Source organism: Prinia subflava, chromosome 5 (assembly GCF_021018805.1).
Source record: "Prinia subflava isolate CZ2003 ecotype Zambia chromosome 5, Cam_Psub_1.2, whole genome shotgun sequence".
NCBI classification, from domain to species: Eukaryota; Metazoa; Chordata; class Aves; order Passeriformes; family Cisticolidae; genus Prinia; species Prinia subflava.
This window is the reverse complement of record NC_086251.1, coordinates 15,440,132-15,455,837: the sequence shown is the minus strand read 5'-3', so window position 1 is coordinate 15,455,837 and position 15,706 is coordinate 15,440,132. Positions and strand designations below refer to the sequence as shown.

The window sequence follows — 15,706 nt, the reverse complement described above, 5'->3', positions numbered from 1 at the left end:
GCACCCCGTGATGAACTGGAGAGCTGCTGAGTGCCAGTATCACCCTCCAGGCATGTGATCCTCCTCGGGAGTGGTTCAGGTGGCAGCCAGGAACAGCAGCTAAGAATTTTAGGAGAAAGACACTTAAGTGAGATAATTTTCTGTGCATCTACAGATAGCTGATCTGTAATTCAGCAGCCAGCTAGAATATTACACATATATTTCTGCACCCCCTTCTACCACCACCTCCAGAGAACGCAATGTCTTCAAGAGATGAAAAAGTCCTCACTCTTGTTTCTTTGGAAGCAAACAAGTCTCAGAAACACTGGTCCTCCCTCAAGGCTATTTCAGGAATGGAAATCTTTGATGGACCCTGGATGATGGTCCTGTTTCTTTACCTGCTATCAAGCTCTTCATCTACAGAAGCTACCAACTGCCAGGACACATTAACATCAGACCCAGGGCCTGCCAGGGAAGTGTGAACGACAGACTAACACTGTCCCAGAGAGCTCCAGAGACTGCAGCACACAACTGACTCAAGTGCCACCCCACAGGACAAAAGCCCACTTTCCATTTATAAAGCTTTTCTAAATGAAATGGGTATTTTAGCAAAATAATTTTATTGAAAACAAAATCCCAACAAAGGAAAAACAAGACCAAAAGTGCTCTAGGATGATGCTTTTTAATTGTTATTTTTATATTTTTAAGAACAAATCAAACCATTAAAAATATTACAGACATGTACTGAAATTTCCTGTACAACAAATATGAAAACAATAAAATTTGTACATCATTTCAAGATATTCAACAGTCACTTATTTGAAACACATCAACTTTTCCCTTCTTAAGCAGGCCCCAAATGGGAAGAAAGAGTAATACAGAAACGCAACAGATGCAATTGTCACACAATGGAACTTTCAGTGGACAGCTTTAAATAAGCAACAGTGAGAGAAAACACTGACCAAAGAGACAGATCTCAGCTAGCAATAATAACACAGAGAACATCAGAGGGCAGGGAGAAAACATTTGCAGGAATTCATCTTGACCAAGCCAGATCCACAAGGTAGTGGAGCATTACCTGTAGTCCTTTTCTGGCAGAGACATCCTAGAAGCAATGTCCTACTTACTCACACTGACACTATACCCAACTTTATACAACTGTTTACAACAGTTTAAACCTTACCAACTTTTTCCACCCATACACAGAATCAAGAGGACATTTACTTCAACCTTCAGTCTCTTCTCACAATGTGTCAGCTTTGGAAAAAACTCCTGCATACAGTTCTTCAAAAATGGATACTCATGAGATGATGGCACATGGGAGAATTTGATGCCTGCTTCCAACACCAAAATAATGGGACAGATCCATTTGTTTTCTGTAAGAGGATGTGGTCAGTGATTAGGCAGAAACACATACTGTCCTAGCTCATTTTCTGATGTTCTGCTCCAACAGAGCAGAAACATCATCTAGCATGGAAGACTCATCTCCCTCTCCTCTCAGCTATACAAAACACAAGGGCCCTCTGAAGCAAAAGAGCACTTGCCCCCCTAAGGCAGCAAGTTCTTGGGAAACCTGGAATAACGAATACTGGCTCTGTGCCCTGCACAGATGTGCAGTAATTAAAAGAGTAAGAGAGTTAAAGAAAATAACACGACTGTAAAGGGCAGACTTTCCTCCCTCCCAGCTCCTTTGGAATGGTTCTGTTTGGTGCAAGTGGTTTATCTTTGTCATCTGACAGCAGCTTAGGAAGAATGCAAATGAGAGATCCACTTTGGGGGCTGCCAGTTTGGATGGAGGTGGGCAGGATCATGAACCTCATGATGAGGGTTTTTTAAACTATTTCCAGAGAAACAAAATTATATTGAAGAACCCACAAGTGGCTGCTACAAAAAACCCCCAAAAAACAACAAAACAAAAATGAACAACAAAACCAAACCCCAAACCTAACAACCAAAAGTGCACTGTGGTTTGTCCTCTAGTTTTACTCATACAGCACACCATAGTTTCACACCAGGTTGTAAAAAATTCCTCAGGATATTTGTAAAGTTAAGTTGTGCACCAGGAATTCCTATGTTCTCCTTCAGCTGACATTGGATCCTGTGAGGTTGCCAGGTTCCACTCTAAAGCCACATACTCTTAGCATTTGCAGCTTTTTCTGACAATTCTACTAAAACAAAGAAAAAAACCCCAAACAACAAGAAAAAAGCAGCAGAATTCCAGGGACTCTGGTTATTAAACTTTCATAAGATTTTTTCCCTGCTTTATAGCTATTCTATAGCCTTACTCATAAAATTAATATTCAACTGCAATGCAACCAGTGCAACGATCCAAAGACCAAAAAACACACCCTCCCCCCAACCCATGCTACCTAAGTCCTTCATTGGTAATGCCTTCCTAAGTCTAACAGTTATGTACCAGCAAAATAAATCCATTCTGATCCTTGACCTGTGAAATCAGCAAATGGGGGTTTCTGCTTGTTCCTTCAGTTTCTAAAAGGACCAGTCAAAACAAAAGCAGCAGTACATTGCAAATAATTACCAAATAATTACACTGGATCAGTGAGATGCAGGCAGGTAAGATGTGTCTCAGTTTTTCGAATGGCTAAAACAAGAGAGATATTTGTCTTTACAGCAGAATTTTGTGCAACGTCTTTTGGTAGAAACAGTAAAGCCAGTTGATCCGTTTGGGAGTGCTTGAACACTTGGAACCTTAGCTTCAGCATTTTCACAGATTTATATATTTGAGGAAAAACAACAACAATGATAAAAAGACACCAACCTGAGAAAAACTCTATTAGAGTGAGCATTATTCAATAAATCATATATTGCACCTTTAAATAATTCATTATAAATTGTATCAAAACAGGAATATCAGCCAGGAACAGGGAGGAGCTATTCTGTCCTTCATCCACACCCCCACACACCCCCCAGCACACACATTCACAGATTCACTTGCTCTGTTTTTAACTACACTTAAAGCTCGGAGTGACAGACCACACTCCTTTTCCTCTGGCAGAGGCACCGGAACATTAAGGCAGGGGATATTTGTGGTGAAATGCAAGAACAAAGCTCACCTCCAAACTTCTGGAGAGTCCTGCCAACAGTGCAACTACAGTTAAGTTTGACATAAGCCTTATTTAAAAATCTGTGTTCTCATTAAGAGTTTCAGTACAAAAATAAAATCTCTGCTGTTTTTTTTTTTTCCTAGAGTAGCAACTAGAAAAGGCACAATTTCCAAATATAAATGTCCATTTGAAGGAGCCATTTGTACTCCTTTTTTAAATAAAAGGGAACACAGAAAAAAAATAGATCACAGAGGCAAATATCTATTAACTATGTAACCAGATACAGTAGATAAAATATGTTCCTGAAACTTATAATTAAATATATCAAAACAGCCCACCAGCCTGGTGTCTGTAAATGAAATCATAGAAAATTGTAATAAAAAGCTTGTGTTATTATTTAATATTTAAATTCTAGTTCGCTGTTCATACTGGGAATGCTATAATTTATCAGTACTGTTAAATTCCCAAGAAAAAACAAGATTCCTCTGTTAACTTTAAAAAGTTTTGCTTCGGTTTTGTTGTTTGGGCTTTTTTACCATCGGTCTGCAGCTCCTGCCAGCACTGTGTTTTTCCTCCTGGAGATCACCCCTTTGAATGCAGACAGAACTGGAGCAGCCAGACACGAGACACTGCACAGAATCGCAGAACACACGAGTGGGACACCTCCCTTTGCTGTGGGCAGGTAACTCCTCCTGGAGGCACTGGGTTCCTTCTGCACTATGCATGGTAGCCATTGGCCTTCCCACAGGCTGGCCCAGGTGTGAAGTTCTCATAGATTGCCATTGCTGTCACGTTTTGGTAGATAAGGTCAGTTTTCCTCTCTCTCTGGGATTTAATGATATCCATGACACACTGGTTTAGGAAGACGTACTGGTCCTGATGGGAGAAAGAGAGAAGGAAATACATTTCTAAAGAACACCTGATTTTGGAAGTAATTCTGCTTCTGAATATAGGTTTGGGCACTGCACTGAGTGTTATCACGGTGCTTGTTTTGGAACTTATATGTATAGTTCATAGAAAATAGGGCTGGAAAGGACCTCATGATGTAATCTGAGCAACCTCCCCAATAAAAAAAACTAGGATCAAGTTTTGCTGTCTAGAACTAGGATCTGTCATGCCTAACGCTATCCTAGAAGACTTTCATGATGGAGATTTTACAGCCTTTTTCAAATCAGCTTGAGTTAGTCCATACACCTTTCTGGATCAAAGTGGTAATTTCCACAGGAATACTTGTATTTCTGCAGAACACAAAAGCAAAGATGCACACTGAGACCACTTGACTCCAGATAATTCTGGCTCACAGCTAAAGAATAAAACCCACACGGGTAAAACTACTCTGCAAAAAAGTCTCTGCTTCAGGATTTGATTCCTTCTAGCTGCAAATTCTAGTCCTACAAAGTATTCTGTAAAGACATTGCTTGGATGTACTACAGTCCCTGGCTGCAACTACTTTTGTGGGTAAGAGATGAGGCAGGAAGGAGGGAAGTTAAATGAAGAGCGATTGTAACTCCTCAATATCTTACTGTCCTGTAATTCAGAGCTACAAGTGGAGGATGATGCACATCTGAGAGCCGTGCTGCGGGACGGGAGGGAGCCTCACCTCGGTCTGCACCATGAGGGGCCGGTGCATGCGGAGGTCGTACACCACCCCGTAGACATCCACGGCGTTCTCCATCTCCATCTGCTGGATCAGCCGGTCGATGGCGATGAACGTCCCCGTCCTGCCGACGCCAGCGCTGCAACGACAGCGACAGGCTGCTCGCGCCTCTCCCAGCCCCCTGCTCCCTGCTGGCCTGACAAACGGCCCGGCAAAAGCAGGACAATGCCTCCTACTACTTCAGTGGCACAGGCAATAAGAGTCTTGGCAGCAGAGGGGTGGCTCTTACCACCAGCAAGGGGGTTTCTCAGCCTTGTGTGTGCACAGGATTATATACACAAGCTCTTGAAAGGACATCTTTTCCAGCTCAGTTTTCCACGCCAGGAGAGATGCTCTGTTCTTATGATACTTTGTATCACTTCCTTGGCTACCTACACAGCACTGCTAGTTTCTGAAGCACCAGGCAAAGGTTTAATTTGGCAAGGTAAATAGCCCATGTCCCTATACAGAGACTTACTTTGGTTTTAATCCCACTGAAATGGAATTGACTGTAAAAAAACCACAAGATCAAAGTGTGTCTAACAGAAACACCCTTTTCCTACCTGCAGTGCACCAGAGTAGGAGAGTCCATTGGGTTCTGGCTGTTGTACTCATGAACAAGGTGCCTGAAGTTGATGAGAAGGTCTGTTGTCTCTGGCACTCCGTGATCCGGCCAGGAGGTGAAGTGGAACTGGCGCACCGTGTGGCTCTCAGGGGTGTTGGACTGCAGGAATAGACATTAAAAAAAACACCAAAAAAGCACAATGAAAACTGGCTTCAAACTTCTTGGCACATATATTGGACCAAGCGCAGCTTCATCAAAGATGCCTGTTACGAACTGTGCAGTGATTTGACCAGTTTCCCTCTTCCTTCTGCTGTGGTATAGAACGCTTTGAAATAATTTCCTTAACTTTTACTTTACTCCAAGCTCATCTCTATTGCACTGTATTTGCTGATGGGACTAATTGTTCAATCCAGAAAATAACACAGGTATCTGCATAAGCAGAAGGTTATTTACACACAAACAAACAACAGTTAAAGCAGTCCTTACCTTTTCTACAGTGAAGTCCCTTATTGTCCATTCTGGAAGGACAACTTCTGAGACCATTGTCACAATAATGTCACCATAGCTCTTGGGTTGTTTGTCTGGCCAGTACTGCTCACATTTTGTCTAAGAAGAGAGTTACAAAGTTAAACGCATCACACAGAGCAGTGAACTCAATTTTAAATAACACACCACCTGAAGTAGGGCTAGAAAGCACATCACCCTCAAGGGCTATTCCAGGGCAAGAGAAGATCTACCAAAATCATTCTTTAGAGATAAGAAACCACCCTTAGTGACAGAGATTCCACAACCTTCCTGAGACAATCTATTCCAGTAGTCAGCAGATATAAAAAATAAGAAAAAGCTTAAAAAATAAAGGAATTGTGCTTTTTTAATATAGAAAACACTCTTCCACGAAGAGGATGGTTGTTAAAAGACTGTGGCCAGTCTCCAAACCACTAAGGTGTCAACAAAATTAGAAGAGATGCAGCTGCCTTCAAGAGACAATTCAGTATTGATAACAACATACCCGGGCTTGTTCCACACATTTTGTCAACATAACAATAGAGTAGATATTCTTCTCCCAAATCATTTGCCAGAAGTCCTCTATAGTATTGGGTAATGGACCCTGTGCAGCAATAAATGCCTTCTTTGAGTTATAGCCCTATCAAGAAAAAAACAAAATAAATGTGTATACATACACACATAGTATCAGTGAGAAATAAAAGCTGATTTTAAACATCATTACAAGCCCTTATGCCTACATCAGAAAAATGCACATTATATTTCATTTCAGTTAATGAAGCAACTTACTGGCATATAGTTTGCATTAATATAATCATCAGTTCCAGAGTTTTGACTTGAAAGCTTCACACGAGAAATATCATCTGCAGAAAGAAAAAAGGAAAAGACAATCATGAATTTTTGAACTGGAACCTTTCAGCTAGATACTGTTTATCTAATGCATGGTTTCTAAAGAGAAAGTGCTCAATCTGTGTTTTAATAATAAGAATCTAACCTTAGGAATCATAAATAGCAGTAGCCTTCAGAAAAAAGAGTGGCCAGGATAAACACTCAAAAAACAGATTATTTTGGTTTTAAATATGGTTTGGTATTGCACATTTATAGCTTTTTAATCCAATAGAAAATTTACCACAGTTTTAATTACTGGATTAAAAAAAATTGATTTGCCTCCTGCTGCCATGGCAGCTGACATTTTTCCTCCAAAGCATCCTTAAGTACCTGTCCCTGTTTGCTTTTGTTACTTCTGACTCTCTGCTACATTGGGATGCCCACAGGCAGCTTGACCAGGCTTAAACTCTTCCTTCATCTGCAAAGTTGGCCAGCGGGGTCTTAATGCTTCTCATAGCTCTGCACATTTATTTGTCTGTGGTCAACTGTAATCCTCTTGTGTTTTCAACCTGGACTGCACATTTCTCACAAACGGAAAACTAAAGTTCTTTAGTCAAGGGAAAGTTTTTTAAAGAAGCTTTCTGAGGAAATATCATTCAGGGAAGGCTCTTTCAGGTTTGCTTATACAGTGACTTTGGAAAGCAGCAGCTCAAACTTCTTCATTTGGAAAATGGTATTTGAACCTATGGGTACTATTAAATCCAGATTAGCCAAATCCAACGGTTTTCACTTAAAAACTCAACCAGTGGAAGATGCAAACCCAAAGAGAATAACTCACATGGTAAGACATTGTTGTATCTGTTTTTCCCCCTGTTCTCAGGAAGTTCAGCAGCAAATTTGGGCTGATGAACACCAGCAGACTTGAGTTCCTACAGTGAAAGGAAGACTCGTGAGCACCATTAGCAATCACACAGAAATGTGAGAAACAGACAAGCAGTCCCAACACTTGTGTCTTGTGCTGTAAAAGTAGGCATGTTAAACTGCAATAAATGTCAATAAAAACCATCTCATTACAGAGGGGGAAGGTGACAGTGGCAAATCTTTTAGAGAAGGGATTAATACAGAATGTAGGGAAAACCCACAGATGGACTTTAAAAGATGGAAACAGTTTTGTGGAAACAGACACTGATATTAATGCCAGCTCCTTCTGTCCCCAAGGCAGGGAACTACTGCATAAGCTCTGCAGATATAGACAGAAAGGAGCAAACACATCATGAACCAACTGGAGGAAGCAAAATCTGAGAGGAAGCAAAATCTGAGAGGAAGCAAAATCTGAGAGGAAGATAAGGTGGAGTGCCAGCGTGTGAAGTATAGAGACAGAATTTGAATAAGAAAGTCAGTTAATAGCTCTGAGGAGATGAGAAACAGAGTGAGATTCTTTAACAGCAGACATGACAACAAAGAGTCCTCCTTTACACTTCCTTCCTGTCCTTTGCTCCTTACAATAAATGAGCTTTAGCACATTTCATAGAAAAACCCTTATGGTCAGTAAGCAAATCATAATTGCTGTTTCCCTGACTGAGCTATGCACAGGTGTGGTTTGCAAATCACACCCACACACTAAAAAAGTCAGTGAGATTAGCAACAGACCTGTCTTGATTATGAATAGAAACCCCCAAAGCAACCCAAGATGAGGAAACTGAAGAGCAGACACATTATATAGTGTCCCCTAGGCTAACTCTGTATACGACTAGGGAGAAGATTTCTCTGGTGAGAGCTCTGACAAGCAGGCCATGCTACAAGCCCACAGTCAGAGATAATAATTCAGGGCAGGAAGTATTTATCATGCACTTCAACTAAATTTGAAGCTGCATAAGGGAAGGGAAGGCTATACATACAGCTTAATCATCTCCATAAAAAAGGACCCTTCTCTCCTCCTTCAGTAAGCCTTGTACATGCTCCATAGGAAAGATGATTTGTCTTTCCAAAAATATTTGTCATGAAGCTCTCTCTTCACGGAGGACACATACCTCATACTCTTCAGCAAAACCACAGTTGGAGTCAGCTTGCTGCTTCTTAAAGTATGACTCAAAGTTCTCCACTTTTATCATTTTTGATCTAAAATGAGAAAAGCTGTGTGTCAGCAACTGGTGTTAGGTAAATAAGCCATGAATTAATTCAGTTAATGTGTTAGAAAGTAAGCTTTACTTACTTCTTGATTCTTCAGGAGAGGGTGAGGGGAAGAAAAAAAGGCTGATTAGACACATGCAGTTGAATTTTTTCATTATGTGAATCTAAGACTGAAAGCAGGACTGTTAGTTGCAGCCACAAAATGGTGCATTTTCAGGACACAGGGTATCAAGCACAGCATTTAACTGCTCTGTTAAGTCAAGGAGAGAACTATGCACCCTTCAAGAGAGGAACAAGGTGTCAGTAGCTGCTTTACTCCCATTGGATTGACGCCATTCCCTGGTGTATTTCATGCCAAACATCAAAGTCTACAGAGGTGGGATTCCATGGGATGTTTCCACCAGCACAAAAATTGGTCAGAACCAATAGCATGATTCAGTTGCAGTGCCTGTGACTTCCTTACATTGTGGTAACTCCCTCCATGGCCAGCTTTTACAATTACAACATTATCTGGATGAATGGCTCAGCACAAAGTAGTCATTAAAAAAAAAGAAAAATTCAGGTCACAGAACACACTTTGCCTTTTTGCATTTTATCAACAATTTGGATTGTTCCCTCGCTGGGCACGAAGCCTGTGTTTCATTCAAACATCCTGTTTTTCAAAACCATGTGGAGTATTTGTGTGTCTAATAATGATTCATGAAGTGAACACTCAAATCCCTGTGGTGGCTCTAGAAGTATCAATCAACATGGTTATTTTTAGTCTTCGTGCTGGCATCTTTCAGTTCCACAAGGAATTAATTCTTCAAAATTCTCTATAAAACTGCACAGAAAACAAGTATCTGAGTTCTGAGTAATTTTTGGAAATATCACTTGAGCTCAGAAAATACTGTGAAAAAAGATATGGACTTACTTAATTGGAGAGAAAGACACTTCAGTATTTCTTTTATCTTTCCTATAAGGTGAAAGAAAACAACACAATAGGTTCACAGTAGAATTCAAAGAATTTATGAGATTTCTTATCTATTTCCTGTGCCTGTTGAGAACAATTTCTTTTAAAGCATCTTATTCTGTGAGAAAAACCCCAAACTCCTGAGGCAAACTTTTACACCAGGAATTTATAAAAAAAAACCAAACAAATCGAACAACTAAAAAAAAACAACCAAAAAAACTTCATCCTTTTGGTGATGTTGTGCAATGGGATTCTTACTGTTGGAACCAGAGTATAAAGCCTGGACACAAAGCACATATTTTGGTGGAAGATGTACACCTGAGGGATCTGCACCACCAGCTGGTACCTCAGGAGAACAGCTGCTAATCCCAGAGCGCCTACAGGAAGTGTTCAACAGCAATGTGTCTGTCATTCAGGGGTAGCTGAATGAAAAGAAATGTTGCTAACTTTAAAGGAAGCTCTTGCCATGGTTGTACACAGCTATTGGACACAATTGTAAAAATAACAACAGTTAATCAAAGCAGCTAAGAAAACCGGACTAAGGGCCCTACGGCTACCTCCACAGAAAGGAAGTACTACACGGTCAGAAGCAGGAAAAAGCCTTTGTGCACCCTTCCATCCCAGATTATTTGAACAAGACTGGAAACTGAGAGACCAGCTCAAACTCATCAGCTTCTGGAAATTCCAGAATAGAAGTTTCATGTGACAGGCCATCAAGCAATTAAAAAGAATGACTGATGGGTAATTTAAAATCAAACCATCTAAGGTACAATTACACCCAATTACTTTTAGCACAATAACTTGAGTTGTTTGCTCACTTGTGACTGAATGATTTCATCACTGCTCATGAGTGATGAGGCCCTGGCACAGGTTGCCCAGAGAAGCTGTGGGTGCCCCATCCCTGGCAGTGTTCATGGCCAGGTTGGATGGGGCTCTGAGCAGCCTGGGACAGTGGAAGGTGTCCCTGCCCATGGCAGGGGGTTGGAACTGGGTGATCTTGAAGGTCCCTTCCAACCCAAGCAATTCTGTGATTCTATAATTCTGTTCTATGAATTAAAATTTATTTTGTTTAGCTCTTCTTAACTCATTAGTTCGTAACGATGGGGCTTAAACAAAGTTATTAAACAAGTGGTTTGATACTTCGACTCTAATCTGTAGCATACACACAACACTTTAATATAACATATTTTAAAATGTCTTGACAGTCATGTACCATGACACAGAGAGCCATTTTTAGGAGAAAGATGCTGGAGTGAAATACCAGTGCTCCTCAACACAACCAATGCAACAACAAACACTTTACCTTCTCCTTCTCCAGAATATAAACCCCCCTATAGCGACTACAGCGAAGATAGCCAAGAGGCATCCGATAACCACCCCAGCAATAACACCTGATAAAAGAGAAAAAGTGTTACTCATTTTCCTCTTCAGAAACTTCTAACTGAATCAACATACTACAGCAGAACCTTGCAACTGACTAACCAAGTGTGCTCCACTCCACTAAAAAAAAAAATCTTTACTTTACTGTAAAGTCTTTACTGTCCTTTGGCAGTACCAGTATTGAACTCTCACTAAGAAAAATAACCAGAGAATGTTAAATTAATATAAAATTGGGATCAAAGGACCAGTATCTGCATTTCAATACATCTGCTTCCAGTTTAACAAAACTGTGAGAACATCAGTGCCATTTGCTACTTGTTGCTACACTGAAGTCTCACTCTGTCACCCAATCCCTTTCAGCATGCCAGAGCTTTTGGCTACTCCTGCAGTGAAATCTTACATGGGAAAAAGGGATCAGCTGCAGAAGTAACAAGGTATGAATTTACAGAGCAGTGCCACTGCAAAGCTAGAAAGAAACAGTTCATAGAGAAACCAATGGGTGTTTTGATATTATGAAACTTGCCATAATTAAGGAATCTCCACACGCTGTGTATGTGCCAAGCCGCCAGTCCCATATTTGACATTAACTATACCTGGATCCTGGGGTAGTAAAACCGGTTCAGAACAGGGTGAAAATGACACATAACTGTCTTCCCCCTCAATCACGTCGGCCATAAAGGTTATATTAGTGAAGCCTGCAACACATGCCCTGTTAAAAAGGAAAGAATAAGAAAAAAACAAAACCAGGTACGTTACAGGGTTTTAACAGTCTTTGGCAAGATCTGTCATCTTTCCATTAGATGATCTAGATTTCAACAGCAGAAAACTTAACAAAAGAGTGGTTTGAAAGAAATACCTGTATGAACGAAGAGGGATCAATGGTCCATTTTCATAGCCATACATGGTGTTTCCCTTGCCTACATTAATGATGTTTTTACTATTCTGAGAATGGGAAGAATGTGATTCTGCCTGCTCTGTTTTTAGGACATATGTAACATAGGTAGTTGTCTTCTTCTGCTTGAAATCTTTGTATGTGTTGTTCAATTTAGACTTCAAAGCCTCAGAACCTTCAGGAAAAAACAAGAACACGGACATAATTAATCTCCTGGTTTTGTATCAATTGGCACAGTGGCTAAGATGGTCACATTAACCACAGTTGTCATTCCTCTGCAAGTACTGCCTCAAATGATAGGCTGAGAGCAACAGATAATTTCAGAAACCTCTTCTACTGCAGTGCAATCGACTGCACCACCTCTCCCCAGTGTTATTTGTTTTAATTTGCTACTGGTTTTACTTCTGCCACATATAGTGGAGCTTTTCTTCTCATGGACAGTCTTCACCAGCTAAGTCAGCTATACCCATATGTGTTCAATTCTTGTACCTAGAGAGTAAAATACAAATGGTGTAGAAGTATTTGTGCTACCCAAACAGCATCAGGCCTCATTCAGGGTGACACTAAACTTGTCCTGACCTTGTTCCTTGTTCTGTCCTACAAGAAGTTTCATACCTAAACTGTAAGAGGTTAAAGAAGTAATTTCTGCCTTTCCTTGACATAGACAAACACTGGACAAAACAATGGTCAGAACAGTCTCCCCTTCAGAAGATTAAGAACAGACTACCACAGTGAGCAGCGACCAACCATTTGCAGAACAGCACCACTTTGCAGTGTCTGTTTTATACCAGATGAACCCATGAACCTTGAGGCAATAATACAGTTGAGACACGTGTAACCTAAGAGGTAATAAACTCAACTTACCAGTTGTCCCAACAACCCAAGAGCAAGCCAACTGACAAATCTTCCCCGTGTTGAGGGAGATGAAGAATCTCACTCATCTGAGAGAAGTTTGCTCTCTCTACTGACTGCCTTTACAAAGCTAAAAGGTCCTTCTAAAAGTGGGTATAATACTGAATTCACCTTTAGAAAGGAGAAGCCTTGCAGGAGGCTCTGCAAAGGGGAAAAGCTCTAGTAAGTTTTCTGGAGCTGTGCAGACAAGAGGTGATCTACCATCAGCAGCAAAGCTCTCCTCAACTGTAACTCTGCAGCAACAGGGTGCACGACAACTCTTCTAAATCACTAGCTTGGTCTCATTAAAAGAAGATGAGGTTGCAATTAACTCAGCTGCCTAGAAATGGGTGTTCAATACAACCTGAGGTATGTTCTGTCTTATCCCTAGTTTCCATTCCAACAGGATGTACATCCCTGGTTATACCTGCAGCTCCTTGCAGATGCCTTGAACACCCTATGACATTTCAAACAGCCTTAGACACCATTTCTTACACAACAAAAAGTCCCCTCTGTCTATCCTAAAGGCAACCACAATTGGTTGAGAACAGAGAAACATCTCAAGAATATTTCTGCTATTTCAACAATAAAGCTGAAGAGATGCTTGGCTGTAAGGCTGCCTTCTGCTCGCATCAAAGCAGTCACTCTACATTACAGATGTGGGCAACTTTCTCCCTTATTTCTCTCAGTCACATCTTAGAAGTCCTCCTTGAATACCTTTCAATCCAAATCACACAGCAGAATACCCCAAATCTCCTCGTGACTAACCAGGACTGGCTGAAGTTACAAGGAGAGCTGCATGCAAGAGACTGTCATTCAAATCAACAATTCTGGGGCAGCTGAGTAGGCATGTGAAAAATAGGAATTTTCTGCACTGATGTGATGTAACATTATATACACATACACACATATGTATGCACACAAACACATTTCTTGGATGTAGAAATACGTAGACGTATCTTGGACGTAGATAGATAGCTAGACAGGCAGGCAGGCAGATAGCTAGACAGGCAGGCAGATAGCTAGCTAGACAGGCAGGCAGGCAGCTAGCTAGACAGGCAGGCAGGCAGATAGCTAGACAGGCAGGCAGGCAGATAGCTAGGCAGGCAGGCAGGCAGATAGCTAGGCAGGCAGGCAGGCAGATAGCTAGGCAGGCAGGCAGGCAGATAGCTAGGCAGGCAGGCAGACAGCTAGCTAGGCAGGCAGGCAGACAGCTAGCTAGACAGGCAGGCAGACAGCTAGACAGGCAGGCAGACAGCTAGACAGGCAGGCAGACAGCTAGACAGGCAGGCAGACAGCTAGACAGGCAGGCAGACAGCTAGACAGGCAGGCAGACAGCTAGACAGGCAGACAGCTAGCTAGACAGGCAGACAGCTAGCTAGACAGGCAGACAGCTAGCTAGACAGGCAGACAGCTAGCTAGACAGGCAGACAGCTAGCTAGACAGGCAGACAGCTAGCTAGACAGGCAGACAGCTAGCTAGACAGGCAGACAGCTAGCTAGACAGGCAGACAGCTAGCTAGACAGGCAGACAGCTAGCTAGACAGGCAGACAGCTAGCTAGACAGGCAGACAGCTAGCTAGACAGGCAGACAGCTAGCTAGACAGGCAGACAGCTAGCTAGACAGGCAGACAGCTAGCTAGACAGGCAGACAGCTAGCTAGACAGGCAGACAGCTAGCTAGACAGGCAGACAGCTAGCTAGACAGGCAGACAGCTAGCTAGACAGGCAGACAGCTAGCTAGACAGGCAGACAGCTAGCTAGACAGGCAGACAGCTAGCTAGACAGGCAGACAGCTAGCTAGACAGGCAGACAGCTAGCTAGACAGGCAGACAGCTAGCTAGACAGGCAGACAGCTAGCTAGACAGGCAGACAGCTAGCTAGACAGGCAGACAGCTAGCTAGACAGGCAGACAGCTAGCTAGACAGGCAGACAGCTAGCTAGACAGGCAGACAGCTAGCTAGACAGGCAGACAGCTAGCTAGACAGGCAGACAGCTAGCTAGACAGGCAGACAGCTAGCTAGACAGGCAGACAGCTAGCTAGACAGGCAGACAGATAGCTAGACAGGCAGACAGATAGCTAGACAGGCAGACAGATAGCTAGACAGGCAGACAGATAGCTAGACAGGCAGACAGATAGCTAGACAGGCAGACAGATAGCTAGACAGGCAGACAGATAGCTAGACAGGCAGACAGATAGCTAGACAGACAGACATCTGAAGGAAGATCTATAATCAAAATTCTACAGAATGAATTTCCAGTGTTGTAACAAAGGATAAGCATGACTGTCAACTCCCACTTAGCAGAAACTGTCCCCACAGGTGCCTTATTCCTCCAGTGCACTGGCAAAAATGAACAGTTGTTCAAGTGGAACCTATGATGCAAAACTAAGTTCCTTAATTTAATGATTTATGACTAGACATTCACCTATCAGAGACATTTCTCAGTTCTGATGCTTTAAATAGACCAGTCAGATACTCTGCCCTCTAGTTTTCCATGGCATTTAACTTCCATTAATGCTGTCAATGATATTTAATCCTTCCACCCACAGCCAATCTCTCTTAGTTGAAGTGTTTTGAGTAAAATCAGGAAAAAAAGCTCTTTTCCTTTGAAGACCTTACTGCGGGCATCTTTCAGCTGAAGAAGGAAGGGAGAAAAACATCCCATATTCCAAAGCTGCTTCTATTAGCTGCTCTGAAAATTATTCTGTGGGGAAAGAAAAGATACTACACAACCCTGGGGAAAGGAGTCACTGGCAAATCAAGGTAGCAACAGCAGAAGGGCAATAGATATGAGATTTATGCACAAAGATAGGTCAGGCAGGAAAAGACTGAGTGAAAGCAGGCACCTTCTGAAAACAAGGAGTGACCTGACTTCAAGCAAGCA

The 15,706-nt window shown here is 41.9% G+C and overlaps 1 protein-coding gene across 1 annotated transcript in view; it reads right to left on the bottom strand.

The window, feature by feature from the left end:
• Positions 1-642: 642 nt before the first annotated feature.
• PTPRJ (protein tyrosine phosphatase receptor type J) overlaps positions 643-15,706 on the bottom strand; it is a 76,017-nt gene continuing 60,953 nt past the window's right edge. The window contains exons 13-24 of the mRNA XM_063398138.1: positions 11,896-12,106; positions 11,633-11,748; positions 10,963-11,050; positions 9,621-9,662; positions 8,608-8,695; positions 7,416-7,506; positions 6,539-6,612; positions 6,255-6,389; positions 5,732-5,851; positions 5,244-5,404; positions 4,645-4,780; positions 643-3,920 (exon numbers count right to left, since the gene is read on the bottom strand). Of these exons, the coding sequence (XP_063254208.1) occupies positions 3,762-3,920; positions 4,645-4,780; positions 5,244-5,404; positions 5,732-5,851; positions 6,255-6,389; positions 6,539-6,612; positions 7,416-7,506; positions 8,608-8,695; positions 9,621-9,662; positions 10,963-11,050; positions 11,633-11,748; positions 11,896-12,106 (1,421 nt within the window). The 3' untranslated portion in view covers positions 643-3,761. The remainder of the gene's footprint in view (positions 3,921-4,644; positions 4,781-5,243; positions 5,405-5,731; positions 5,852-6,254; positions 6,390-6,538; positions 6,613-7,415; positions 7,507-8,607; positions 8,696-9,620; positions 9,663-10,962; positions 11,051-11,632; positions 11,749-11,895; positions 12,107-15,706) is intronic.